General features: G+C 59.4%; 1 protein-coding gene across 1 annotated transcript; it reads right to left on the bottom strand.

The window, feature by feature from the left end:
- Positions 1–437: 437 nt before the first annotated feature.
- FBXL20 (F-box and leucine rich repeat protein 20) lies at positions 438–27,800 on the bottom strand. The gene is made up of 15 exons (XM_054396804.1): positions 27,767–27,800; positions 21,187–21,248; positions 17,267–17,321; positions 16,467–16,541; positions 13,281–13,375; positions 12,281–12,349; positions 11,422–11,517; positions 10,835–10,961; positions 10,329–10,403; positions 9,262–9,392; positions 7,647–7,707; positions 4,683–4,727; positions 3,072–3,128; positions 1,989–2,201; positions 438–621 (listed from the first exon to the last, which is right to left on the bottom strand). The coding sequence occupies exons 2-15, from the start codon at positions 21,246–21,248 to the stop codon at positions 514–516; spliced, it is 1,269 nt and encodes a 422-aa protein (XP_054252779.1). The 5' UTR covers positions 27,767–27,800; the 3' UTR covers positions 438–513.

The following is a 27,800-nucleotide window of genomic DNA, read 5'->3' as shown; positions in this document are numbered from 1 at the left end:
GAGTTTTCAGGTTGGGTTGGGTTTGGCTTGCTCCTGGAGAAAGGATGCAGGGTTCAAGCATCTTCCTCTCCTCTCCCTCCTCTGCCAGCATCTCAGTTCCTACCCCAAGCTCAACAGCAGCCCCAAAGTCTCTTCTGGGTTGGCAAAAAGAAAAGGAACCAAACCCCCTCCTCCCCCCCCAGGCTTCCACCTCAGCATGCCCAGCAGGAATGGGGCAGGCTTTGTCCCCACATCCACCTAGAGAAGAAGCCCAGCCCAGAACAGCTCCAGCTGCAGCTCCTGCCCTGCCTGCAGCAGCTGTGCTGGCAGGGCCTGGGTGGCAGGGGGTTGGCTACAGGGGGCCTGGCACCACAGCCCCTTTGCAAAATGACCCTGGGGAGAGGGAGGGTGGGGGCAAGGGGAAAAAAAAAAAAAACCAAAAACTTTTCCCCTGGAGATGTCGGTGTCCACCAGAGACCTCTACCCAGTGGAATTCAAGCCTCAGTTTGCAGGAGGGCAGCTCCCTCCCCACTGTCATAGGATGATGCAGCATCTGCAGAATCGTTGCCTGCTGCCTCCCACCGAGGGCGGGGGAGTGACCGGCGCGAAGTAGGCGTGGACCTTGATGTTGGGGAGGTGAGTCTGAAAGAGACAGAGAGGGCTCAGGCCAGCGCCTCAGAGCGGGGAGAGGCAGAGGGACCTGCCAGGGGGGTGGGTTGGCAAAAGAAAATCCTTCTCTCACCAGCCAGCCCCAGCACAGCACCAGGCCCTGGTGCCTCCAGCGCCTCCCTGGGCAGCCTGGGCCAGGCCCTGACCCACAGATGGTTTCTCAAGCCCAGCCTGAGCCTGCCCTGGGGCTACCTGAAGCCATTCCCTCTCCTCCTCTCACCTGGGAGAGGAGACCAAGCCCCAGCTGGAAGTGGAAGCTGCTGGCTCCAAGCATGGGAAGAAGCAGAGAGTGGGCTGGGGGGGGGGAAGGGACCCCCAAAGGGCACCCCGGGCAAGGCCTGCAGGCAGCAGGGACAGCCCCCAGCAGGGCAGGGTGCCCAGAGCCTGCCCAGCCTGGCCTCGAGTGCCCCCAGGGATGGGGCAAACTCTGCCTGCAGACATTCAAGGTCAGCCCTGATGTGTCCTGGGCAGCCAGCAGGAGCTGGAGCTGTGCGGAGGGAGACCTTGGAGGGTCCCTCCCAGCCTGGTGCTGGGGGGTGGTCCCTGGGGGGCTCAGCTCCCAGCTGTGGGGTGGTCCCTGGGGCTCAGCTCCCAGCTGTGGGGTGGTCCCTGGGGGGGTCAGCTCCCAGCTGTGGGGTGGTCTCTGGGGGCTCAGCTCCCAGCTGTGGGGTGGTCCCTGGGGGGGTCAGCTCCCAGCTGTGGGGTGGTCTCTGGGGGCTCAGCTCCCAGCTGTGGGGTGGTCCCTGGGGGAGTCAGCTCCCAGCTGCGGGGTGGTCCCTGGGGCTCAGCTCCCAGCTGGGGGGTGGTCCCTGGGGGGGTCAGCTCCCAGCTGTGGGATGGTCTCTGGGGGTTCAGCTCCCAGCTGTGGGGTGGTCCCTGGGGAGTTCAGCTCCCAGCTGTGGGGTGGTCCCTGGGGGGGTCAGCTCCCAGCTGTGGGGTGGTCTCTGGGGGTCACCTCCCAGCTGTGGGGTGGTCCCTGGGGAGTTCAGCTCCCAGCTGTGGGGTGGTCTCTGGGGGGCTCAGCTCCCAGCTGTGGGGTGGTCTCTGGGGGTTCAGCTCCCAGCTGTGGGGTGGTCTCTGGGGCTCAGCTCCCAGCTGTGGGGTGGTCCCTGGGGCTCAGCTCCCAGCTGGGGGGTGGTCTCTGGGGGCTCAGCTCCCAGCTGTGGGGTGGTCCCTGGGGGTTCAGCTCCCAGCTGTGGGGTGGTCTCTGGGGGGCTCAGCTCCCAGCTGTGGGGTGGTCTCTGGGGGTCACCTCCCAGCTGTGGGGTGGTCCCGGGGGAGTCAGCTCCCAGCCGCGGGGTGGTCCCGGAGGGGCTCAGGTCCCCTCTGTCTCTCCTCACCCTGAGTCTCTTGATCCCTGCCCGGGTGATCTGCTGGCAGTCGTAGAGCTCTATCCTCTCCAGGCTGTGGCAGCTCTTGAGGTGCTCCAGGGAGGCGTCGGTGATCAGGGGGCAGTTGTCCAGCTCCACCACCTCCAGCCGGTCGTGGGCACAGGCGCCGTTGCCCAGGTGCCGGATGCCATCGTCCGTGATCAGCTCGCAGTGGGACAAGCTCTGCACCCAAGCACCACACACACCCTCAGCAGCCTCTGCCCCTGCCCAGCAGCAGGCAGCTGGCACCTCCGGGGTGGAGGTCACCTCCAAGATGGACCTCCCACGCCCCCGAGGGGCACCCCAAGGGGAAGGGAGCTGCGGGGAGGGGAGGGTGATGGCCAGGGGAGAGGACAGCAGCACAGGAAGCACCTCTGCTGCCAGCCTGGGGGCACCTCAGGCCTTGCAGACCAGGGGAAGGAGCCTGGCACTGGCTCCAGGAAGCAGCAGAAGCACCAGGCCAGCTCCTTGGTGCCTGATTTCGGGAGGCTGCATCCCCAAAGTTCTCCAGGGGGAAGCGGGGATGGAGCTGGGGGGCAGCAGCAGGCAGTTCCTTTCACTGGGGGGCACAGGAGATCACATCCCACCCCCCAGGCCAGCTGCTCCCACGGGGGCACCCAGGCATGCAGAGGGGACCCTGCCTCAATTCCCAGACATTTGGAGCAGGGGAACATCACTGCCCAGGGACTCAGCTGCCCAGGGGGAGGGGAGGGAGGGGAGGGGAGGGGAGGGGAGGGCTGCAGGCTCCTGTCCTGCAGAGGGACACAGCCTGGTTTGTAGATGGCTTCTGCCAGGCTGAGGACAGCCAGAGGCTGGCTGCAGGAGAATTCAGTGTCCTACAATCCAGTGTCCTACAATCCCCTCCCAGGCAGCCTGGGGCAGGATTAATGCCAGCAGCAGGGCAGGGACAAGAGGTCCTGCAGGGTCAAGTTTCTCAGCTGAACACTTCCAAGCCTCTGGAGTCAAAAGAGACAAACCCCCCCCAGGGGGCAGGGCTTGGGATGCCTTTGTGCATGGCAGGGCAGAGCTGGAGGCCTCCCCAGGAGCACTCACCAGAACCTGGAGGCGTGGGCAGTGGATGGAGAGCTGGATGAGAGTGCTGTCTGTGATCTGCAAAGCAGCAAGAGCAGCCCCCTCAGCTGGGGGCTCTGCACAAGGCCTTTCTGGCTTTGCTTTGGGGGTTGGGTTTGGTGGGTTGGGGTTTTGGGGTTTTTTTTGGTTTTTTTGGCCACCCCCACAAAAGAGAAGCTGCAAACTCTCTGCCTCCTCACTGCCACTCCCCTCAGCTCCTCAGGGCCTCACCTCCACGTCCCAGGGCTGGATCCTTCTGCTCCCTGACAGGCATCAACTCATGGCAGACAATCAGAGGGTGGGTTGGGTTGGAAGGGACCTCTCCAAAGGGCATCCAGCCCAACCCCCTCAACCAGATCAGGTTGCCCAGGGCTCTGTCCAGCCTCACCTTGAGCCTCTCCAGGGATGGAGCCTCAAGCACCTCCCTGGGTAACCTCCTGCAGTGTTCCAGCACCCTCCTGGTTCAGAACTTGCCCCTCAGAGGGGTGTGAAGGCAGAAGAATTGCTGCTGGGAGCTGCTGTGGTTTGATCATCAATCCTAGAATGGCTCAGGCTGGAAGGGACCTCAGAGCTCATCTGCTCCAACCTCCCTGCCATGGGCAGGGACACCTCCCAGCTAGACTCAGCTGCTCAAGGCCTCATCCTGTCCCAGGGTCTCACCACCCTCACTGTGAAGGAACAGGTTGCCCAGGGGAGGCTGTGGCTGCCTCCTCCCTGGAGGTGGTCAGGGCCAGGCTGGATGAGGCCTCGAGCAGCCTGGGCTGGTGGAGGGGTCCCTGCCCATGGCAGGGGTTGGCACTGGGTGATCTTGAAGCTCCCTCCCAGCCCAACCCATCCCATGACTCCATGAACAACCCCACAGCATTCAGAGCTCTTCACCACCACCACAGCTCCTAAGGGTTTGCCTCAGGAGGTGTCCAAAGCTCCTTGGGTGGTCTCCCAGTCACTGCTCCAGGGAGAGCCTCAAGCTGCTGGGGAGGGAGCTGGGCTGGGCTGGGCTTTGCTCAGTGCACTTCACTCCCTCAGCCCAGTTTGGCTTCTTCCTCTTTTCTCTTTTTTGGGTTCAATCCCTTCCTGTCTGGACCATTGTCACTTCCTCTCCTGCTCTCCTCTGAGCACCAGGAAGTGCAGAACACCAGGGTCAGGCTGTTCCCATGGCAGCCAGCAAGCTCCTGCTCTCTTGAGCCAAATCCTTTCCAAACCTATCCTCAGGCTTAGAGATTTTGGTTTGTTTTGGTTTGTTTTTTTTTTTGTTTTTTTTTGTCTTCCCCATGGCATCTTGACTCAATTCAACCATTCTGCCTTGGAATGCTTCAGGCTCACAACTCCATCCCATGACCCTCAGCACACAGCCAGCACTTAGTGAAGGTCTGTGATGGTTTCCAGCTGAAGCCATCACCATCAAACAAAACCAAAGCCTCCAAAACCTACTTAGAAACACCCAAAAAAACCCCAAACCCAACCCAAACCCCAACCCCCACCCAAATCCTGCTCAGGATTCTAAACCAATTCCCAGTTTGGAGGCAGCATTCCCATTTTTCCTCCCACCCTGCTGGGACTAAAAGAGAAGCAGCCAGAGGTGGCATCTCCTACCTGGACACATTCCTCCAGGTCCATTTTCTCAAGCTCATGGCAGTTCTGGGAAGAGGAAAGATCAAACACACAACTGAATGGCAAGTTGAGATCAAAGCCAGAGGCACAGCTACAGCAAGAGGAGGCTTTGGGGGGTTCTGCTCTACCAGTGGAAGGGTTTTTGGGGTCCCAGTTCTACCTATGGAAGGGATTTGGGGGCTCAGTTCTACCTATGGAAGGGATTTGGGGTCCCAGTTCTACCAATGAAGGGATTTGGGGGCTCAGTTCTACCTATGGAAGGGATTTGGGGGCTCAGTTCTACCAATGAAGGGATTTGGGGGCTCTGTTCTACAATCAAGGGTTTGGGGGCTCTGTTCTACAATGAAGGTTTGGGGGCTCAGTTCTATCAATCAAGGGTTTGGGGGCTCGTTCTATCAATGAAGGGTTTGGGGGCTCAGTTCTACCAATGAAGGGTTTTGGGGGCTCTGTTCTACCAGTGAGAGGTTTTGGGGGCTCTGTTCTATCAATCAAGGGTTTTGGGGGCTCTGTTCTATCAATCAAGGGTTTGGGGGCTCTGTTCTATCAATCAAGGGTTTGGGGGCTCTGTTCTATCAATCAAGGGTTTGGGGGCTCTGTTCTATCAATCAAGGGTTTGGGGGCTCTGTTCTACCAGTGAAGGGTTTTGGGGGGCTCTGTTCTATCAATCAAGGGTTTGGGGGGTTCTGTTCTATCAATCAAGGGTTTTGGGGGGCTCTGTTCTATCAATCAAGGGTTTGGGGGTTCTGTTCTATCAATCAAGGGTTTGGGGGTTCTGTTCTATCAATCAAGGGTTTGGGGGCTCTGTTCTATCAATCAAGGGTTTGGGGGCTCTGTTCTATCAATCAAGGGTTTGGGGGCTCTGTTCTATCAATCAAGGGTTTGGGGGTTCTGTTCTATCAATCAAGGGTTTGGGGGCTCTGTTCTATCAATCAAGGGTTTGGGGGCTCTGTTCTATCAATCAAGGGTTTGGGGGGCTCTGTTCTATCAATCAAGGGTTTGGGGGCTCTGTTCTATCAATCAAGGGTTTGGGGGGTTCTGTTCTATCAATCAAGGGTTTGGGGGGCTCTGTTCTACCAGTGAAGGGTTTGGGGGTTCTGTTCTATCAATCAAGGGTTTGGGGGGCTCTGTTCTATCAATCAAGGGTTTGGGGGGCTCTGTTCTATCAATCAAGGGTTTGGGGGGTTCTGTTCTATCAATCAAGGTTTGGGGGCTCTGTTCTATCAATCAAGGTTTTGGGGGGCTCTGTTCTATCAATCAAGGGTTTGGGGGTCTGTTCTATCAATCAAGGGTTTGGGGGGCTCTGTTCTATCAATCAAGGGTTTGGGGGTTCTGTTCTATCAATCAAGGGTTTGGGGGCTCTGTTCTATCAATCAAGGGTTTGGGGGCTCTGTTCTATCAATCAAGGTTTTGGGGGGCTCTGTTCTATCAATCAAGGGTTTGGGGGTTCTGTTCTATCAATCAAGGTTTGGGGGCTCTGTTCTATCAATCAAGGGTTTGGGGGGTTCTGTTCTATCAATCAAGGGTTTGGGGGGCTCTGTTCTATCAATCAAGGGTTTTGGGGGCTCTGTTCTATCAATCAAGGGTTTGGGGGGCTCTGTTCTATCAATCAAGGGTTTGGGGGGCTCTGTTCTATCAATCAAGGGTTTGGGGGCTCTGTTCTATCAATCAAGGGTTTGGGGGTTCTGTTCTACAATGAAGGTTTTGGGGGCTCTGTTCTATCAATCAAGGGTTTGGGGGTTCTGTTCTACCAGTGAAGGTTTTGGGGGGCTCTGTTCTATCAATCAAGGGTTTGGGGGGCTCTGTTCTATCAATCAAGGTTTGGGGGTTCTGTTCTACCAGTGAAGGTTTTGGGGGGCTCTGTTCTATCAATCAAGGGTTTGGGGGTTCTGTTCTACCAGTGAAGGTTTTGGGGGCTCTGTTCTATCAATCAAGGTTTGGGGGGTTCTGTTCTACAGTGAAGGTTTTTGGGGGCTCTGTTCTATCAATCAAGGGTTTGGGGGGCTCTGTTCTATCAATCAAGGGTTTGGGGGCTCTGTTCTATCAATCAAGGGTTTGGGGGCTCTGTTCTATCAATCAAGGTTTGGGGGGTTCTGTTCTACCAGTGAAGGTTTTTGGGGGGCTCTGTTCTATCAATCAAGGGTTTGGGGGTTCTGTTCTACCAGTGAAGGTTTTTGGGGGGCTCTGTTCTATCAATCAAGGTTTGGGGGGTTCTGTTCTACCAGTGAAGGTTTTTGGGGGGCTCTGTTCTATCAATCAAGGGTTTGGGGGGCTCTGTTCTATCAATCAAGGGTTTGGGGGCTCTGTTCTACCAGTGAAGGTTTGGGGGGGCTCTGTTCTATCAATCAAGGTTTGGGGGCTCTGTTCTATCAATCAAGGTTTGGGGGGGCTCTGTTCTATCAATCAAGGTTTGGGGGGGCTCTGTTCTATCAATCAAGGGTTTGGGGGCTCTGTTCTACCAGTGAAGGTTCTTGGGGGGCTCTGTTCTATCAATCAAGGTTTTTGGGGGGCTCTGTTCTATCAATCAAGGGTTTGGGGGCTCTGTTCTATCAGTCAAGGGTTTGGGGGTTCTGTTCTACCAGTGAAGGTTCTTGGGGGGCTCTGTTCTATCAATCAAGGTTTGGGGGGTTCTGTTCTACCAGTGAAGGTTTTTGGGGGGCTCTGTTCTATCAATCAAGGTTTGGGGGCTCTGTTCTACCAGTGAGAGGTAGAAAAATGAAGAGGGAAGCTCTGAGCTCCCAAGCATTCGAGGTCCTGCCTGGTCTGGATGTGCTGTGTGGGTCAGGACAGTGCCCAAGGTGACCCCAGAGCAGCTTTTGGTCACTTGGCTTCCACTCCGCCCTTGAGATCGAAGCCTCAGAAGCTCCATCCAAGAGAAGATTCCCTCTGGGGTCCCAGCCATGGTGGAGAGGGCAGCAAAGATGAAGAAAGGGGGAGGGGAGGACTTACCCTGGCTAGGGTGGTGAAGCCTACGTCTGTGAGCTGGGAACACCTTGCAACTTCTAATATTCTGCACAGAAAGAAGGGAGAAGAGGCATGGGGCAGGCAGTTTGCTTCTCAGAGCCTTGCAAGCAGCCCAGGGAAAGCTTTGACCTGGGTTAGGGCTCTCTGAGAGGAGCATTCTGCACACCCTGCAGACCTGGGGGGGAGAGGAAGGAGGAAGGCGGGGGAGAGGAAGGAGGAAGGGGGGGAGAGGAAGGAGGAAGGAGGGGAAGAGGAAGGAGGAAGGAGGGGGAGAGGAAGGAGGAAGGAGGGGAAGAGGAAGGAGGAAGGAGGGGGAGAGGAAGGAGGAAGGAGGGGGAGAGGAAGGAGGAAGGAGGGGGAGAGGAAGGAGGAAGGAGGGGGAGAGGAAGGAGGAAGGAGGGGGAGAGGAAGGAGGAAGGAGGGGGAGAGGAAGGAGGGGGAGAGGAAGGAGGAAGGAGGGGGAGAGGAAGGAGGAAGGAGGGGGAGAGGAAGGAGGAAGGAGGGGGAGAGGAAGGAGGAAGGAGGGGGAGAGGAAGGAGGAAGGAGGGGGAGAGGAAGGAGGAAGGAGGGGGAGAGGAAGGAGGAAGGAGGGGGAGAGGAAGGAGGAAGGAGGGGGAGAGGAAGGAGGAAGGAGGGGGAGAGGAGGAGGAAGGAGGGGGAGAGGAAGGAGGAAGGAGGGGGAGAGGAAGGAGGAAGGAGGGGGAGAGGAAGGAGGAAGGAGGGGGGAGAGGAAGGAGGAAGGAGGGGGAGAGGAAGGAGGAAGGAGGGGGAGAGGAAGGAGGAAGGAGGGGGAGAGGAAGGAGGAAGGAGGGGGAGAGGAAGGAGGAAGGAGGGGGAGAGGAAGGAGGAAGGAGGGGGAGAGGAAGGAGGAAGGAGGGGGAGAGGAAGGAGGAAGGAGGGGGAGAGGAAGGAGGAAGGAGGGGGAGAGGAAGGAGGAAGGAGGGGGAGAGGAAGGAGGAAGGAGGGGGAGAGGAAGGAGGAAGGAGGGGGAGAGGAAGGAGGAAGGAGGGGGAGAGGAAGGAGGAAGGAGGGGGAGAGGAAGGAGAAAGGAGGGGGAGAGGAAGGAGAAAGGAGGGGGAGAGGAAGGAGAAAGGAGGGGGAGAGGAAGGAGGGGGAGAGGAAGGAGAAAGGAGGGGGAGAGGAAGGAGGGGGAGAGGAAGGAGGAAGGAGGGGGAGAGGAAGGAAGAAGGAGGGGGAGAGGAAGGAGGAAGGAGGGGGAGAGGAAGGAGGAAGGAGGGGGAGAGGAAGGAGGAAGGAGGGGAGAGGAAGGAGGGGGAGAGGAAGGAGGGGGAGAGGAAGGAGGAAGGAGGGGGAGAGGAAGGAGAAAGGAGGGGGAGAGGAAGGAGGGGGAGAGGAAGGAGAAAGGAGGGGGAGAGGAAGGAGAAAGGAGGGGGAGAGGAAGGAGGGGGAGAGGAAGGAGAAAGGAGGGGGAGAGGAAGGAGGGGGAGAGGAAGGAGGAAGGAGGGGGAGAGGAAGGAAGAAGGAGGGGGAGAGGAAGGAGGAAGGAGGGGGAGAGGAAGGAGGAAGGAGGGGGAGAGGAAGGAGGAAGGAGGGGGAGAGGAGGGCTCGGAGGGGGCACCAAGCTGTGGTGGGAACTCACCTAAGCCTTGGGCAGTTCTGTCCCAGGGCATTCAGGATGGCATCTGTGATGTTAGAGCAGCCTGAAGCACAGAGGGATTGCAACTTGTGGCACCCTCTGCATATTGTGATGAGGCCATCATCTGTGATTTGCTGCAGGAGACAACAGCACCACAGCCAAAGTCACCAGGGCAGGAGGAGTGCAGCTGGGGCTGCAAGGCACTGCAGAGCTCCCTCCTCAAGCCCTTCCAAGCAAGCACCTGAGGCCAAGTTCTGCTTCTTTCAGACCCCCAGAACGTACTCAGCTGCTACAGTGGGGCAGCTGGAGCAGGGCACAGCCACTGGAAGTGACTCTGGAAGGACTGGGAAAGGGGTTCCACAGGCAGGGAAATGTCCTGAGCTGGGCCCATGGGAGCAGCCAGCCTGGGCTCTGTCTCCTGCCTGCCTTCTGCAGCCTTGCTTCTGGAGACCTCCTTGGTTGGAAGCCAAGACAAAGCCCCTGCCAGGGACCCACCCCAGCAGCAGCAGAGAACAACCAGCCCTGAAGGGACCTCCAAGCTCAGCCAGCTCCAGCCCCCTGCCATGGGCAGGGACCCCTCCCACCAGCCCAGGCTGCTCAGGGCCTCATCCAGCCTGGCCTTGAGCACCTCCAGGCAGGAGGCAGCCACAGCCTCCCTGGGCAGCCTGTGCCAGGCTCTCCTCACCCTCACTGCCAGGAATTTCTTCCTCCTCTCCACTCTCACTCTGCCCTCTTCCAGTTTCAAACCACTGCCCCTTGTCCTGTCACTCCCAGCCCTTGTCCAAAGTCCCTCCCCAGCTCTCCTGGAGCCCCTTCAGGCACTGCCAGGCAGCTCTGAGGTCTCCCCTGGAGCCTTCTCCCCTCCAGGCTGCACAGCCCCAGCCCCCTCAGCCTGGCCTCAGAGCAGAGCTGCTCCAGCCCTTGGCTCATCTTTGTGTCCTTCTCTGCACTCTCTCCAACAGTTCCATGTCCTTCAGAAGTGGCTGGGGCAGATCCTGCAGGGCTCTGTGCAGGGCTGGCCCTGAGCACAGGGCCTGGTTGGGCTGGGAAGTCTCTGCAGCTTTACTTACTAAGCAGGTTTGGAGGTTCAGAGTCACCAGCTCAGGACAGTGGGCACCAATGTACTTGAGAGCTTCATCCTCAAGCTGCAGAGAGAAATTCAGAGACCACAGCAACCTGCTCAGAGCTGAAGCAATCCTGGAATGGCTCAGCTCAGAGCTCAGCCCCTCCAACCTCCCCTCCATGCCCAGGGACACCTTCCAGCTGGACTCAGCTGCTCAGGGCCTCATCCAGCCTGGCCTTGAACACCCCCAGGCAGGAGGCAGCCACAGCCTCCCTGGGCAGCCTGTGCCAGGCTCTCACCACCCTGGCACTGAACAACTTCTTCCTCAGCTCCATTCTAACCCTGCACCAAGCAGAGTGCCACTGCCTGGGGGGCACCACCCAGGGTGCCACTGCCTGGGGGGCACAGACTGTGACAGTTTCAGCAATGGGAACTCAAGCCCCCCCCAGCTCCCTCACCCTTCTGGCCCCAGCTGCTGTGCCTGAGCCCAGGCAGCCTGGCACAGAGCCCTACCTGTGTGCAGCCCTTCAGGAACAGAGCTTTGAGTCCACCACAGCCTCTGACCAGAGCCTGGATGCCATCCTTGGACACTTGGTCACACCAGGAGATGTTCAGCTGCTCCAGCAGTGGGCAGCCCTCACTTGGGAGGGGAAAGGAAAAAGTGGATTTGGTTTGGAGTCAAATTCTGCTCTCCCCAGTTCCCATCTCTGGAAGGCAGCTGAGCACAGCCCCAGACCCCCACAGGGAGAGCTCTGCCAAGCCTCCTCCAGAGGGGAAGAGCTCTGCAGAGGCAGTGGCAGGGGCTGCAGGGCAGGGGGTCACAGGGTAAGGTCCTCTCTGGCCTCACTCCAGCAGCTCTGTGTCCTCCTGATGCTGGGGACAGCAGAGCTGGAGGTGAGGTCTGAGCAGAGCAGAGCCAAGGGGCAGGATCCCCTCTCCTGCCCTGCTGCCCACACTCCTCTGGCTGCAGCCCAGCACATGGAACAGCAGAACCTGAGCACAGTGAGACCTCAGCTCCTCCAAGGCACACAGGCTGCAGGCACTGCTGGGTCACCAAACCTGCAATCAGCTGGCCAGAAGTCAGTGCTGGGGGCTCCTACCTGAGTGCCTTCAGGGAGAGGTTGGTGATGGAAGTGCAGGAAGCCAGGTCCAGGTGCCTGAGCTTGGAGCAGAACTTGCTGAGGCTGGTGCAGGTGCTGCAAGAGAGCACAGGAGACACACTGAGGGAAAGGCTCTGCTCCAGGTCAGGCACCCTGCAGGTGACAGACAGCCTGGCACAGAACCACAGCAAGGCTGGGCTTGAGAGGGACCTCTGGAGAGCACCCAGTCCAAGCCCCCTGCCAGGGCAGGGCACCAGGAACACATCCAGGTGGGGCTGGAAGCTCTCCAGAGGAGACTCCACAACCTCTCTGGGCAGCCTGCCCCAGGCTCTGGCACCCTCACAGGGACAAACTTTTCCCTCCTGTTCTCCTGGCACCTCCATTGGCCCAGCTTGCCCCCAGTGCCCCTTGCCCTGTCCTTGGCCACCCCTGAGCAGAGCCTGGCTCCAGCCCTGCACAGAGGGCAGCCCTCAGGCTCCTCTGCTCCCAGCTCCCTCCTCCTGGCCTCCCAGGAGGTGCTCCACTGCCTGCAGCAGCTCTGTGCCTCTGGGATGGACTCTTCCATCCTCTTCCCTGAGGTCCTTCTGGAGCTGAGAGGCCCAGGACTGGACACAATATCCCAGCTGTGGCCTCAGCAGGGCAGAGCAGAGCAGAGGGGCAGGAGAACCTCTCTGCCCTGCTCCCCACAGCCCTTCTAACCCACTCAGGGTTGCCTTTGGCTTTCTGGCCACAAGGGCACATTGCTGGCTCCTGGGCATCCTTCTGGCCACCAGGACCCCCAGATCCCTCTCCCTACAGGAGGGCAGAGGATGGGGCAGAGCAGAAGGCTCTGCTGGGGCTCCCAGAGGGCTTTACTCACGCATCTGTGATCTTGGTGCAGCCATTGAGGTTCAGCACTTCAATGTTCCTGCAGTTCTGGGCAAATGTCCTGTAGGGAAGGAAGGAGAAGACTCAGTTCCCTCTCACCAGAGCCCTACAGCTTCTTTTAAACCCTACCACAGCAGATCCCAGGTGCTAAAGCTGTCTGAATTAATTAAATGAACCAAACTGATTTATCTTGCTCCTCTCATCCCACCTCAGGAGTCTGGAATTCAGCCCCAGCTGCTCCTCAGCCTGGGGCTGAGAAAAGGATCACTTGGAAAGGCTTCTCTGCTGCTGCTCTCCAGGTTTGGAGTTGGACACACAGCCTCAAGATCTCAGATCCAAAGTGGTCAGAAACTATCCCAGACCTCTGTGGGAATCTTTCTTTCAGGGATCTTCTCAGTGCTCAGCAAGAGGCTCTGCTCTGTCCTACTGAGGTCACTTCTGGAGTGCTGGGACCAGTTCTGGGCCCCCCAGTTTGAGAGAGACAGAGAACTGCTGGAGAGAGTCCAGGGGAGACTCCAAAATGCTGAGGGGCCTGGAGCAGGTCTGTGAGGAGCACAGGCTGAGAGCCCTGGGGCTGAGAGCCTGGAGCAGAGCAGCCCCAGAGGGGAGCTGAGCAATGCCCAGCAAGAGCTAAAGGGTGGGAGGCAAGAGGCTGGGGCCAGATTCTTCTTGGTGCTAACCAGGGGCAAGGGGCACAAAGTGGGCCCCAGGAGGTTCCATCTGAGCAGGAGGAGAAAATTCTTTGTTGTGAGGGTGCTGGAGGCCTGGAGCAGGCTGCCCAGAGAGGTTGTGGAGTCTCCTTGTGTGGAGAGCTTCCAACCCCCCCTGGACACTGTGCTCCTGGGCAAGCTGCTGTGGGTGCCCTGCTGGGGCAGGGGGGGTTGGACTGGCTGAACTCCAGAGGTCCCTCCCAGCCCTCCCCATGCTGGCACCCTGTGTGATTTGGGGATCCTTTGTGTGCCAGGCTGGAGCAGGAGGCAGCCCTGCAGTACCTGAGTGCATTGTCTCCCACTCCCAGGCAGCCACGCAGGCTCAGCTTCCGCAGGAACCCTCCACACCTCTTGGAGATGTTCTCAACTACTCGACCCTGTGGGGAGGCAGAAGGCACCCAATGAGCATGCAGAAGGCACCAGGAGGCTCCAGGAGAGTTGAATTCAGCATTTTGCAGCTTCACAGCAGTTTGTTACCCTGGGTGAGAGGAGAGCTAAGAAAGCAAACCTGCCAGCACAACCACCCAGAGGCAGGGAGGGGGAGAACTGCTTCAGCTGCTGAGGATGGAGAGAAAAGAAGTTAAAGCTCCTGCAGCTCAGAGCCCCTGGACTCCAGCAGAGACTACCCCAGAGAGAGGAAAGCAGCACTGCAGGGTGGGCAGCAGGATGCCCAAGGGCAGGCAGGAGGCTGCTGGAGCACTGCCACAGGATGCCCAGGGAGGTGGTTGAGGTCTCACCCCCTGGAGATACTCAAGGTCAGGGCTCTGAGCAGCCTGATCCAGCAGAGGATGTCCCTGCAGGGGGCTTGGGCTGGCTGAGCTCTGGAGGTCGCTTCCAGCCCAAACCACTCTGGGATTCTCCTGGGAGTGGGAACAGTTGGAATTTTCTACTCCAATCAGGGATGAGGCAGAACCACCTCAGGAAGTTTTCTTCTCCCAGAAACTGGGCTTCAAACACCTCCCTTCAAGAGACCCAGGAAAATGCTCTCTCAACTCCACTCTGTGCTGAGTGGAAGCCTCCAGAGCCTCACTCCACTCTCAGCTGCTCCTTCCCCACCTGCTGCTCCTCACACCTGAGAGAGTGAGAACAGCTCCCAGGCAGCAGCTCCCAAAGTGCAGCTCTGAGGAGCAGGATTGGCCTCATCCCTCCCTCCCCTCTGCTGTTCCTGCACTGCTTGAGATGGAAAGTAGAGATGGAAACCCTGCAGGGCATGCCCCACGTGCCAGGCAGGGGAAGGACACTCTGCAGGGCATGCCCCATGTGCCAGGCAGGGGAAGGACACTCTGCAGCCATGCCCCATGTGCCAGGCAGGGGAAGGACACTCTGCAGGGCATGCCCCATGTGCCAGGCAGGGGAAGGACACTCTGCAGGGCATGCCCCACGTGCCAGGCAGGGGAAGGACACTCTGCAGGGCATGCCCCACGTGCCAGGCAGGGGAAGGACACTCTGCAGGCCATGCCCCACGTGCCAGGCAGGGGAAGGACACTCTGCAGGCCATGCCCCACGTGCCAGGCAGGGGAAGGACACTCTGCAGGCCATGCCCCACGTGCCAGGCAGGGGAAGGACACTCTGCAGCCATGCCCCACGTGCCAGGCAGGGGAAGGACACACAGCAGGCCATGCCCCATGTGCCAGGCAGGGGAAGGACACTCTGCAGGCCATGCCCCACGTGCCAGGCAGGGGAAGGACACTCTGCAGGGCATGCCCCACGTGCCAGGCAGGGGAAGGACACTCTGCAGGCCATGCCCCACGTGCCAGGCAGGGGAAGGACACTGCAGGGCATGCCCCACGTGCCAGGCAGGGGAAGGACACTCTGCAGCCATGCCCCATGTGCCAGGCAGGGGAAGGACACTGCAGGGCATGCCCCACGTGCCAGGCAGGGGAAGGACACTCTGCAGGCCATGCCCCATGTGCCAGGCAGGGGAAGGACACTCTGCAGCCATGCCCCATGTGCCAGGCAGGGGAAGGACACTCTGCAGGGCATGCCCCATGTGCCAGGCAGGGGAAGGACACTCTGCAGGCCATGCCCCATGTGCCAGGCAGGGGAAGGACACTCTGCAGCCATGCCCCACGTGCCAGGCAGGGGAAGGACACTCTGCAGGCCATGCCCCACGTGCCAGGCAGGGGAAGGACACTGCAGGCATGCCCCATGTGCCAGGCAGGGGAAGGACACTCTGCAGGGCATGCCCCACGTGCCAGGCAGGGGAAGGACACTCTGCAGGCCATGCCCCACGTGCCAGGCAGGGGAAGGACACTCTGCAGGCCATGCCCCACGTGCCAGGCAGGGGAAGGACACTCTGCAGGGCATGCCCCATGTGCCAGGCAGGGGAAGGACACTCTGCAGGCCATGCCCCATGTGCCAGGCAGGGGAAGGACACTCTGCAGGGCATGCCCCATGTGCCAGGCAGGGGAAGGACACTCTGCAGGCCATGCCCCACGTGCCAGGCAGGGGAAGGACACTCTGCAGGGCATGCCCCACGTGCCAGGCAGGGGAAGGACACTCTGCAGGGCATGCCCCATGTGCCAGGCAGGGGAAGGACACTCTGCAGGGCATGCCCCACGTGCCAGGCAGGGGAAGGACACTCTGCAGGGCATGCCCCACGTGCCAGGCAGGGGAAGGACACTGCAGGGCATGCCCCATGTGCCAGGCAGGGGAAGGACACTCTGCAGGGCATGCCCCATGTGCCAGGCAGGGGAAGGACACTCTGCAGGGCATGCCCCACGTGCCAGGCAGGGGAAGGACACTGCAGGGCATGCCCCACGTGCCAGGCAGGGGAAGGACACTCTGCAGGCCATGCCCCACGTGCCAGGCAGGGGAAGGACACTCTGCAGGGCATGCCCCATGTGCCAGGCAGGGGAAGGACACTCTGCAGGCCATGCCCCACGTGCCAGGCAGGGGAAGGACACTCTGCAGGCCATGCCCCACGTGCCAGGCAGGGGAAGGACACTCTGCAGGCCATGCCCCATGTGCCAGGCAGGGGAAGGACACTCTGCAGGCCATGCCCCACGTGCCAGGCAGGGGAAGGACACTCTGCAGGCCATGCCCCATGTGCCAGGCAGGGGAAGGACACTCTGCAGGCCATGCCCCATGTGCCAGGCAGGGCAAACATTCCCTTGAGGGCCAGGAGAAGCAGCTGGAATCCTGCTCTCCAGGAGCAGCAGCTTGCCCCAGGAAGCAGGGGGACTGAGTCCTGCTTGCAGGGCACACACAATCCTACTTCCCCCCCTCCCCTCTGTTGCTGCCCTCTTGCTCCAGAGGGTAGAACTCTGCCCATGTCCAAAAGCTGAACGAATGAAGCAAGGCCTGGAACACAAAAAGCCTTCCAGGGGTGGAATTAAGGATGTCTAGGTCTCCAGGGAAGGTAAGACAAGGGTTCTGGTGGGAGAATGAAGCCATTCTGGGCTGTAATTACATCTCAGGCACGATAAGAAGCCACCCAAAGTGGGTTTGTATGTCAGGGAGTGCTACCTCAATGTCCCTCTGGAAATCAAACAGGTCAATCCTCTGCCAGTTGCTGCCATCCAGGGCCAGGACATTCCATGCCTTTGGTGGGGGGGAGGAAAAAGAGTTGTTAATAGGGGAAAAAAAAACCCAACACACCCCAGCCCCCAAGCCAGCAGCAAGGACCTAGGTGCAGTTTGGTTCCTTTCAGCTGGGCTGAAGGTGGCAAAGCCCCAGGGGCATCACAGCCCAGGAGGAGCAGGGGCAGGTGGCAGAGGCTTGGCAGCTGGGGAGGGCCCAGGGTGGTGCCAGCAGCTCTGTGAGGAGCAAAGGCTGAGAGCAGCCCCAGAGGGGAGCTGAGCAATGCCCAGCAAGAGCTAAAGGAGCTGTGAGGGGCAAGAGGCTGGGGGCAGACTCTGCTCAGTGGTGCCCAGGGACAGGGCAAGAGGCACAAAGTGGAGCCCAGGAGGTTCCATCTGAGCAGGAGGAGAAAGTTGTTTGGTGTGAGGGTGCTGGAGGCCTGGAGCAGGCTGCCCAGAGAGGTTGTGGAGAGCTTCCAACCCCCCCTGGGCACTGTGTCTGGGGAGCTCTTGGGCTCTGCCACCTCCCTTTCAGAACCTGCTCAGGACCCTGGGGTTGGTGTCTGTGTTCCCCTTCCTTGGTGCCATCAGAAGTTTCTGGTGTGGCATTAAATAAGATGAATTGAGCTGCACCAAGCCCCCCAAGTTTGTGCTCCCCCTTCTCCTCCCCCCCCCCCCAAAAAAAAAAACCCCAACCCAACAACAACCAAATGGTTAAAACCCAACAGGAAGGAGGAAAATTCTTACCCTGGAAACTTGAGCACAACGACACAGAGTGACCACATCCAGGAAAGAGAAAATTCTGTAACAGAAAGGGAGAAAAAAAAAAAAACACAAAACCCCAAAAAACTACACCACCTTTAGTGCTTATTGATGGCTGAAACAAAGAGGATGTGGAAAACAAAGGGATGAGAGGGGGGGAATGGGGAAAAAAAGAAAAAGGACTGGAGACAGCAAAAGGTTTTTGTTGTTGAGCTGGAAGCTGTGGTGTGAAAAGAAGAGCAGAGCCAGCAGTTCCCAGCTGAAAGCAAGGCCAGAAGGGGGGGAAAAAAAATTCATCTCCCACCTTGTGGTGTTGGTTGAGAGGGGACTGGAGCTGGGGGGGAGCAAAGCAGAGCTCAGAGGAGCCCAAAGGTGGAAGGTTTGGGTAGGTGAGGACCCAGCAGAGGGCTCAGGCTGGGATGTTCCAGCTGCTGTCTGCCCTCTGCTGCTGCTCCACCACCACTCCTTCAGCTCTCCAGAGCTGGGCAGCTTCTCTGGGGGGGCTGGGGTGGGTTTGGGGCATTAAAGCTCCCCAGCAGCTGCTCCTCCTCAGGGCTGCATTGGGACACTTAGGTGGGGTCAGGGTGTCTTCAGCTGAGCTCCTGCTGGGCTTCCCCAGCTCATGGGATGGGCTGGAGTTGGAGCCAGCTCTGAAATGACCACAGCAGAGCTGGAGGAGGAGGAGTCGGGGTTTTTTTTGTTGTTTTTTTTTTTTTTCCAGCCTGATCCTGCTGAGTCATTGCCTAATGGTCATGGAGAGACCCAGGAGCAGCTCAGAGAACACTGAGAAATGCTCCTCAGCCTTTCCAGAGCAGGAACCTCCTGGCAGAGCCTCAGCAGTGCCAACCTCAGAGCTGAGAGGGGGAAACGTTCTGCTGGGTGGACATCACTGTGGGGTTAGACTGGGAAGGGAGGAGCAGGAAGTAGGAAAGAGTTGGCCCAAGACCTAAGAGCCCTGCTGGAGGTGGATGCTTGGGGGATTGGGAAGCTCCGGGGTGCCTGTGAGCACCTCCTGGGAGCAATCAGCTGCTCAAGAAGGATTCACAGCATCCCAGCATGGTGGGGTTGGAAGGGAACCTCTGGAGCTCATCCAGACCAACCCCTAAGCAGGGGCTGGGCAGTGGCTGTGTCCCATCAGGAGCACAGGGAAGGTCCTGGCAGCCCTCAGCAGCCTGCACAGCACCAAGGTGATGGAATCATGGAACCAGCTGGGGTGGCAGGCACCTCACAGATCATCCAGTTCCAAGCCCTGCCATGGAATTGTCTCACCCTGAGGTGACTCCCCAAGGCTCAGGGGTTTTGCCTGCAACACTTCAGACTGACTGCAGCTCAAACACACCAAGCTTGGAGCATTTTTCAGGTTTCAGCCTCTTAATCCCCTCAGGGCTCCCCAGGACTCCTCACTTCCCCACTGCCACTCTAATGGGATTAGGAGCAAGACTCTCCTGAAATCCCTGGATGCTGCAGGCTCTGAGGTGAGCTCCTCAGACCTTCAGCCTTCTGAAGTTACCACCAGCAGCTCCTGGCAGTGCCCCACCAGGCCTGGGCTGGCCAGGAGGAGAGCAACAGCAGCTCTGCTGCCAACCCACCAGGTCCCCAGCAGAACTCCAGCTCCTGAGGAATGCACCCAGGTGGGATCTGAAGGTCAAATCCCTGGCAAAGGCAGTGCCTGGATGTGCTGCAAACAGGCAGCACCCCCCGGGCCAAGCTGCTTGTGCCAGGAGAGAACTGCACACTGCCTGACCTGCCTGGGAGCCAGGGAGGGAAAGATGAAGCAGAGGGACAGGGAGCAGGCTGGGGAGCTCAGGTGGGGAGCCCAGAGTCTCTGTGGCACTGCTTCAGGGCACCAGCAGACACCACCAGTGCCACAGGGACTCTGGGCTGCCCAATTCAAGGGGGACAGGGAACTACTGCAGAGTCCCACAGAGGCTATGAGGATGATGAAGGCACTGGAACATGCCTGAGGAGGAAAGGCTGAGAGCCCTGGGGCTGCTTAGCCTGGAGAGGAGAAGGCTGGGAGGGCACCTGAGCAGTGTCCACAAACATCTGCAGGGTGGCTGGCAGGAGGATGCTGCCAGGAGGATGCTGCCAGGCTCTGCTCAGTGACACTCCATGGATGGAGACTCAATCCCAGGAGGTTCCACCCCAGCATCAGGAGAAACCTCTCTGGTGTGAGGGTGCTGAGCCCTGGAGCAGGCTGCCCAGAGAGGCTGTGGAGTCTCCTCCTCTGGAGAGCTTCCAAAGCCAGCTGGACCATGGCCACCCTCAAAGGACAGAGCTCTGAGGACAGCTCTCCAGAGCACTCCACAGCTCCACCCCAGCCTCCCAGGCTGCAGCTGCACATTTCTGTGTCCTGGGCTGTGCCAAAGGCTGCTGCTCAGCCCCTTCTGCATCCTCCTACTCCTCTATTGCACTCAAGTGCAGCTTTCCCCTTTGCCACCACACAGACATGAGCCTGATGCCATCTGCAGAGGGAGCAAGGCAGAGGAAAGGCCTCAGCCAGCAGCCCAAGCCCTGCTCAGACACTTCAGCCTTTGTCCTGCAGACTGACACTCAGGGGAGACTCCTGCAGGGGAATGCATCCAAATTTCCCCTTCAGAGGCTGCCCTGGCAACGCACACTGAATGCCAGCAGAGAATTCCACCTCTCCAAACCATTCCCTGCCAACGGCTAGGAGCTGTCTGCTGCTTTCCCCACACAGCCCTGATCCCTTGCTCTGCTCTACAGCAGGACAGGCTCAGTGTGAGGTCACCACAAATGGCTCAGCTTGGAAGGGACCTTCAAGCACATCCAGCTCCAGCCCCCTGCCATGGGCAGGGACCCCTCCCACCAGCCCAGGCTGCTCAGGGCCTCATCCAGCCTGGCACTGAACACCTCCAGGGAGGGGACAGCCACAGCCTCCCTGGGCAACCTGTGCCAGGCTCTCCCCACCCTCACTGGCAAGAATTTCTTCCTCCTCTCCAGTCTCAATCTGCCCTGCTCAAGCTTCAATCCATTCTCTCTCTTCCCATCACTCCAAGGCCTTGTCAAGAGTCCCTCCCCAGCTCTCCTGGAGCCCCTTTGGCTCCTGGAAGACCTCCAGGTCTTGCTTTTGAATGTGTAACTCTGTAATAAAAGTGCCTGAGTCAGATCAGAGAAACCAGAAGAGAGAACAGAGGAGGCAGCAGAGGCAAGAAGAAAACACAGAATCAGACTTTTCCCTTCCTTTCATTTCCCAAGTGAGCTCCAAGCCCTCCTGTGCCAGAGCTCCTCAGATCTTTTCTCACCTCTGGGTGCACCTCACAGCTCCCTGCAGCAGGAGGATTTCTGTTCCTGTTAATAATCCCAGCTGCTACCTGCAGCCACCTTCCCCACCCCCAGGCCAGATCTCAGCTGGAGGTCTGCTGACCCCAACCTGTCTGTGTGGTGACAGCAGAGGCACAGCCACACACAGGGGGCAGGGCCTTCACCCTTGCCCTGGGGAAGCCAAACCTCCAGAGGGCTTTGTGGGAGGGCAGCAGAGGGGGCAGAGCTCCACAGAGCCTCAGCTGTTGGATCTCTGCCCACCAGGTGCTGAGCATCTGCCTGGTGGTGACCAGCAACAGGGCCAAGTCCACTGGAGAGTAAGAGGAGCAGAGGAAGCAACTTGGGGGTTAAAGGAAACAACTGAGAGGCAGAATCCTCCTCACCAGCCTGCAGCTGCCCCTTGACTGTCCCCAAGGACCTGGGCAGGCCCAGGGCTCTTCCACCCACAAACCACAAAGTCATTTAGCATCTTAACCCCCCCAAAGGGAATCACACTGAGCAGACAGTGCTGCTGCAGGCCCCTGGTCTGCTCCTGTTGGCCCAGGGCTGCTGAGCTCCCCAGCAGAGCCCAGCCCAGCCCAGGACCCCTGCCCCAGCTGAGGAGCCAGAGGGACTCTTACCGAAGCAGCAGCTCCTTGGGCAGCTTCTTGTTGATTGCAGCTTCATCATTGTTGGAGAACATCTGGGGACACAGGGCAGAGGTTAGCCAGGGGCTGCTGCAGGAGCCCAAACCTCCTCTGCCCTGGGGAGGAAGGTGCTGGTTAACCATTCCAAGGGAGGTGCTTGGGTTAGGCTGGAAGGGAGCTCAGAGCTCAGCTGCTCCAAGCCCCTGCCACGGGCAGGGACCCCTCCCAGCAGCCCAAGCTGCTCAGGGCCTCATCCAGCCTGGCCCTCAACACCCCCAGGCAGGAGGCAGCCACAGCCTCCCTGGGCAGCCTGTGCCAGACTCTCACCACCCTCACACTCAACAACTTCTTCCTCAGCTCCAAACCATTCCCCCTGGGCCTGGCTCCAGACCCCCTCAGCAAAAGTCTCTCTGCAGCCTTCCTGCAGGATCCCTTCAGGCACTGCCAGGCAGCTCTGAGGTCCCCCTGGAGCCTTCTCCTCTGCAGGCTGCACACCCCCAGGCCCCTCAGGCTGTGCTCAGGGCAGAGCTGCTCCAGCCCTTGGCTCCTCTTTCTGAGAGCAAGTTCTCAAAGAAGCCCCAGGAGGGAGCAGGCAGCAGAGCCTGCAGTGGATGTGCAGAAGCATCTCCAGCCCTCAGGCACAGCCTTGGCTCGGGAAGAGCCAACCAAGCCCCCCAGGGAGCAGCCCTCAGCCCATCGGGAAGCTTCCAACACCCCCAGAGGCCAAGCAGGGAAGCAGGAGGATGAGCTTCAGCTTCCTAGACCTGCTGGAGCAGCGAGGAGCTGCAGAGCCAGGGGGAGCAGGCTGGGGAAGGGATCTGGAGGAGTTGTGTGAGCAGAGCAAAGAGAGCAGCGGGCAGGGCAGGGCAGGGCAGGGCAGGGCAGGGCAGGGCAGGGCAGGGCAGGGCAGGGCAGACTGAGAGGTAAAAAAGGAAAGGAGGAGCTGGGAGGCTTAGGAGGTGCAGGGCAGCCCTGGCTGGCAGACAGCAGCTCCTGCTCAGCACCAGCCCAACCCCAACCCCTAGCACAGAGCTCTGGAGCTCAGCACCAACCCAACCCCAGCCCCTAGCACAGAGCTCTGGAGCTCAGCACCAACCCAACCCCAGCCCCTAGCACAGAGCTCTGGAGCTCAGCACCAACCCAACCCCAGCCCCTAGCACAGAGCTCTGGAGCTCAGCACCAACCCAACCCCAGCCCCTAGCACAGAGCTCTGGAGCTCAGCACCAACCCAACCACCCTAGCACAGAGCTCTGCAGCTCAGCACCAACCCAACCTCAGCCCCTAGCACAGAGCTCTGGAGCTCAGCACCAACCCAACCTCAGCCCCTAGCACAGAGCTCTGCAGCTCAGCACCAGCCCAACCCCTAGCACAGAGCTCTGGAGCTCAGCACCAACCCAACCTCAGCCCCTAGCACAGAGCTCTGCAGCTCAGCACCAACCCAACCCCAGCCCCTAGCACAGAGCTCTGCAGCTCAGCACCAACCCAACCCCAGCCCCTAGCACAGAGCTCTGCAGCTCAGCACCAGCCCAACCCCTAGCACAGAGCTCTGGAGCTCAGCACCAACCCAACCTCAGCCCCTAGCACAGAGCTCTGCAGCTCAGCACCAGCCCAACTCACCCCTAGCACAGAGCTCTGGAGCTCAGCACCAACCCAACCTCAGCCCCTAGCACAGAGCTCTGGAGCTCAGCACCAACCCAACCCCAGCCCCTAGCACAGAGCTCTGGAGCTCAGCACCAACCCAACCTCAGCCCCTAGCACAGAGCTCTGGAGCTCAGCACCAACCCAACCTCAGCCCCCAGCTGAGGAACCATCAGCACTTGACCCAAGCTGCCCAGGAGCTGCTGCCAGGGAGCTTTTCCCTCATCTCAGAGTGGGTTGGGTTGGCAGTGCCCTCTGAGCTCCTCCAGCCCAGCCCAGCCATGGCCACACCTTCTTTGCACTCCTGTGGGGCTGGTGGCTCCCTGGGCAGCCCCTGGTGCCCTGTGGGAAGGTGACAAGCACTGGCTGTGCTGTGAGGTCCCAGCAGGGTGGGAGGCAGAGGTGCCAGGCGGGCACTGGCTGTGTCTGCTGCTCAGCACAGGGCACAGCCACCCAAGCTGGGTCACCTGGGTGAGAGCAGCACAGAGGCTCCTGATGAGTGTCCCTGCACAGCAACCCCTCCAGCTGTGCTGGGCTCAGCTCACAGGCAGGCAGGGATGGGCACAGCAGCTGATGCAAGCTCTGCAGGTGTGGCACCTCGGCAGGGTGGCATGAGCCTGGGTCACTGCCCCTGCTCCAGCCCTGCAGCAGGTCCTGCAGTGCCAGGGAGCAGCTTTCCAAAGCCACACAGGGCCTGCAGGCTGCTCTGGGGCCTCTCCCTGAGGCTTGGTGCCACTCAGCCCATCCTGCCCAGCATCCATGGCTATGGCCAGGGGGCTGGATCTGGATGATCCTCAGGGTCCCTTCCAACCCAGCCCATTCCAGGAGGGGGGCCATGTGCTGGCTTGCTTCAGCTGCTGGGGTGTGCAGTGAGGATGAGGAGGGGCTCATTCTGGGTGTCTGGGGTTTAAGGAGCTTGGAGACCAGCTCAGGCCTGCCCTGGACCAACCCTGCCAGGAGCAGCCTGGACTGGGAGGCAGCTGAGACCTTCCAGGCTATTTCCTTGGCACTGAACTTCACCTCCCCTTGGAATGGTTTCCCCTCACAGAGGGCAGTGGCTTGGAAGGGACCCTGGGAAGTCATTTGGTCACCTCCCAGAGAGAGCTGCTGTGGGGCCAGCCTGGGCCTGGTGAGGACCTGAGAGGGGATCTGATCAGTGCTGATCAATACCTCGAGGGTGGGGGGCAGGAGGATGGGGCCAGGCTGCTGTCAGTGGTGCCCAGTGCCAGGCCAAGGGGCAGTGGGCACAAAGTGGCACAGGAGAAGCTCCATTTGAACATGAGGAGGAACTTCTTGACCTGAAGGCAGCTGGAGCCTGGAGCAGGCTGCCCTGGGAGGTGCTGGAGTCTCCTTGTCTGGAGAGCTTCCAACCCCACCTGGATGTGTCCCTGAGTGACCTTCCCTTGGTGACTCTGCCTTGGCAGGGGGCTTGGGCTGGATGCTCTCCAGAGGTCCCTTCCAAGCCCTACCAGGCTGTGAGCATCTTCCAGAGAGTTCTGTCCTCTACAGAGCCAAGGAGCAGGAACAGGACAGAGTGGACCTGCAGGGTCCAACCAGAGCAGGCTGCTCAGAGCCACAACCAACCTGCCCTGGGGTGGTGCCAGGCATGGGGCAGCTCTCACCTCTCTGGCCAGCCTGGGCCAGGCTCTCCCCACCCTCAGGGTCAAGCATTTCCTCCTCCTCCTCTTCTTGAGAGAAGCTCTCAAGCAGCCTTAGGAAGACAAAGCCAAGAGTCACCCTGTGCTGAGGATGGAATTTTACTGTTTGGAGCTCACTGCCCTCAGCCCAGAAGCAAAACCTTGGCCAGACCCTCCAGAGCTGCTCCTAACTGCAGGAAATGAAGCAATTAAAAGCAAGACAGACAGCAGAGATCTCTGCAATTCAATCTCTGCAAATCATCAGAGAGTGAATAATGCAGGCTGGGGATGGCTGGGAGCTGGGGAAGGTGGAGAACCACCAGAAAGGAAGGAGTCCAGGTGGAGCTGCTATGGTTTGTCAGTTTACAGCCCCCCAGCCCAAGGTGGATCACTGAGATGCTCTGGGGATCAACCTTCAGAGCTACAGGAAGAAGCCTTCTGCTGCTGGGCAGTGAGAGAAGTGAGGAGAGGATGCAAGGAGCTGAAGTCCTGAGGAGCAGGAGATGCCCTCTGAGGTGCTGGATCCCACCCCAAGAGCTCCTGGCACTGGGAGGGTTTACAGCACTGGGATCTGCTGTGGGCCATGAGGAGGAGACCACAGAATCATGGAGTGGGTTGGGTTGGAAGGGACCTCCCCAGGGGTAGGGACTTGGCTGCTCAAGGCCTGCACCAAGCTGGCCTGCAGGCAGGAGGCAGCCACAGCCCCCTGGGCAGCCTGTGCCAGAGCCTCAGCACCCTCCCACTGCAGAGCTTCTGCCTCAGCTCCTCTGGAGCTCTCCCAGCCTGGCCAAGCTGCTGTGGGGGCCCTGCTGGAGCAGTGGGGTTGGACTGGGTGAGCTCCAGAGGCCCCTTCCAACCTCCACCACCAGGCTGGGATGGAAACCCTCTGCATGGATGGAGCTGGCTGGCTGTGGGATACAGCTGCTGCTGCTGGGAGCAGCTCCATGGTGAGCTCCATGAGGCTCCAGTGCTCTCCCACAGTGTCAGTGGGAGCAGGGAAGGGAAGCAGCCAGCTGCCCTCCAGCCCAGCTCCCAACCCTGGCTCCACTCAGCCCAAGGAGTGATTGAGCAGGTACAAAACTGAGACAGACCAGAGCCTGGCTGAAGAAAACCACCAAAACCAAACCAAACCAACTTCTTCTGGGCTTAATACTGCCCAGGAGGGAATGAACTCAACCTCCACCAGCAGAGCATTTCCTCAGCTGCTTGCTGGCTGCTTTGGAGAAGCTCAGATTGCTGCTGGGGCATGGCTCAGCTGCCTGGCCCTGCTCTGCCCTCAGAAGTGAAGGGAACTGAAGAAATTGGCTGCTGGCAGCTGGGCTGATTTTGCATCAGCCATGCCAGGAGCCTGAGGCTGGACACAAAGGTGAGTGAAGGGCTGGAGGAAGGCAGGCTGTGCCAAGGAGCTGCCCACATGGCTCTGGCACAGCAGCAGCCAGGGAGGTGCAAAGAGAGCAGGGCCACACAGCTGGACCCAGAGCTCAGCCCACAAGGGGAGGGGTTGGATCCAAAGAGCATCCAGCCCAAGCCCCCTGCCAGGGCAGGGCACCCAGGAACACATCCAGGTGGGGCTGGAAGCTCTCCAGAGGAGACTCCACAACCTCTCTGGGCAGCCTGCCCCAGGCTCTGTCACACTTACAGGGACAAACTTTTCCCTCCTGTTCCCCTGGCACCTCCTCTGCTCCAGCTTGCCCCCAGTGCCCCTTGCCCTGTCCTTGGCCACCCCTGAGCAGAGCCTGACTCCAGCCCTGCACAGCTTTATCCCCAGCCATGAGGGCAGCCCTCAGGCTCCTCTGTTCCCAGCTCCCTCAGCCTGGCCTCCCAGGAGATGTTCCACTGCCTGCAGCAGCTCTGGGATGGACTCCTCCATCCTCTTCCCTGAGGTCCTTCTGGAGCTGAGAGGCCCAGGACTGGACACAATATCCCAGCTGTGGCCTCAGCAGGGCAGAGGAGCAGGAAAACCTCTCTTGACCTTCTCACCACAGCCCTTCTAATCCTCCCCAGGATGCCCTCAGAGTCAGCCCTGGAGGTGAGATACCAGAAGGCTGCTTCTGATTTCAGAACCCCCTGCAGCTGGGAGCACCACACAGCCCAGGTCCTGTTTGTTTTTCCACAGCAGGAGCTGCCAGCCACCAGCAAGGGCACATTCCCCACTTGCTCCTTTGGTTTTTCTTTTTTTTTTGCTCACCTGATTTATTCTTCTGTCTCAGTCTTGGCTCTAAGACCAACAAAGCATCCCACAGCTCCACCTAAAAGCTGGGGTCACTTTTCAACTGCTCTTTAAGAGGCAACCCCAGCAGGAGCCCTTTCTGCAGCTCTCCAGCTGCCCAGCTTCTCCCAACAGAGTGGTTTGCACTGGGCAGCCCTGGCAGGAGGTGGGGCAGAGCCTGGGGGAGGCAGAACCACAGAAGGTGAGGGGTTGGAAGGGAGCTGCAGGCTTGGTCTTGAGCTGTAGCTGGTGCTGAATGAAAACCACCCTGAGAACATCAGCAGTGACCTGTGGGGCTGAGACCTGCTGGTGCCAGAGCTCAGAGGGGTGAGGTGAGTGAGGCTGGGGGACAGCCTGCTCCACGAGCATCCTCAGCATCCCAAGGGGGTATCCCTGTGACAGAGATCTGGCTTGGAATGATGCTGTTTTCCTGAGGGCTGGGTGGAAGGCACCTCAAAGCTCACCCAGTCCAAGCCTGGCAGCCAGCAGGGACAGCCCCAGCCAGAGCAGGCTGCCAGAGCCCCAAGCAAGGGGGAATGGAGCTGAGGGTCAGACTGGCTCTGGGGAAGAAGCTCTGCAGTCTGAGGGTGCTGAGGCTCTGGCACAGGCTGCCCAGGGAGGCTGGAGGTGCTCAAGGCCAGGCTGGATGAGGCCTTCAGCAGCTGAGTCCAGCTGAGAGCTGTCCCATGGCAGGAGGTTGGAGCAGCTGAGCTCTGAGCTCCCTTCCAACCTGAGCCACTCTGGGATTCTATTTGCTCCCAGTCACCCTTCCAAGGTTTAAACACACACACACACACCCCACTGCCCACAAAAACATCCAGGGAGGGTATATATAAAACAAAAAACTTCCTGCCTTCAGAGAGAGGCAGCCCATGGCCAGGGACTCTGCAAGGAGCCTCCCACAACCTCTATTTTCTTCTCTTCAGAAGCTCCTTTTTGGCTCAGTGGTTTTACTCCAAATACACTCTGAATGGATTGAAAAGAAAACCAAACACCCAAACAAACCCCAAACCAGAGATGTGCTTCAAGATTATTTTTAGGCCCAAACTGAGACTCTTCCAGCTCTCTAACTAGAAAAACCCAAGCTCACCACGAGTCAAAGCAGCAAATGTCTTCCAGCCCTG

The sequence above is a fragment of the Indicator indicator genome, chromosome 39 (genome assembly GCF_027791375.1).
Source record: "Indicator indicator isolate 239-I01 chromosome 39, UM_Iind_1.1, whole genome shotgun sequence".
Taxonomy (NCBI): Eukaryota; Metazoa; Chordata; class Aves; order Piciformes; family Indicatoridae; genus Indicator; species Indicator indicator.
This window is presented reverse-complemented; position numbering and strand designations above follow the sequence as displayed.

What these genes read in the sequence shown, in the direction of transcription:
- FBXL20 (XM_054396804.1), bottom strand. Translation starts at nt 21,248, where the DNA reads ATGTTCTCCAACAATGATGAAGCTGCAATCAACAAGAAGCTGCCCAAG. An exon ending in ATTTCCAGAGGGACATTGAG is followed by an intron (nt 13,376 to 16,466) that starts GTAGCACTCCCT and finishes GCCTCCCCACAG; the next exon opens with GGTCGAGTAGTTGAGAACAT. An exon ending in CAGAACTGCCCAAGGCTTAG is followed by an intron (nt 7,708 to 9,261) that starts GTGAGTTCCCAC and finishes CTTTCTGTGCAG; the next exon opens with AATATTAGAAGTTGCAAGGT.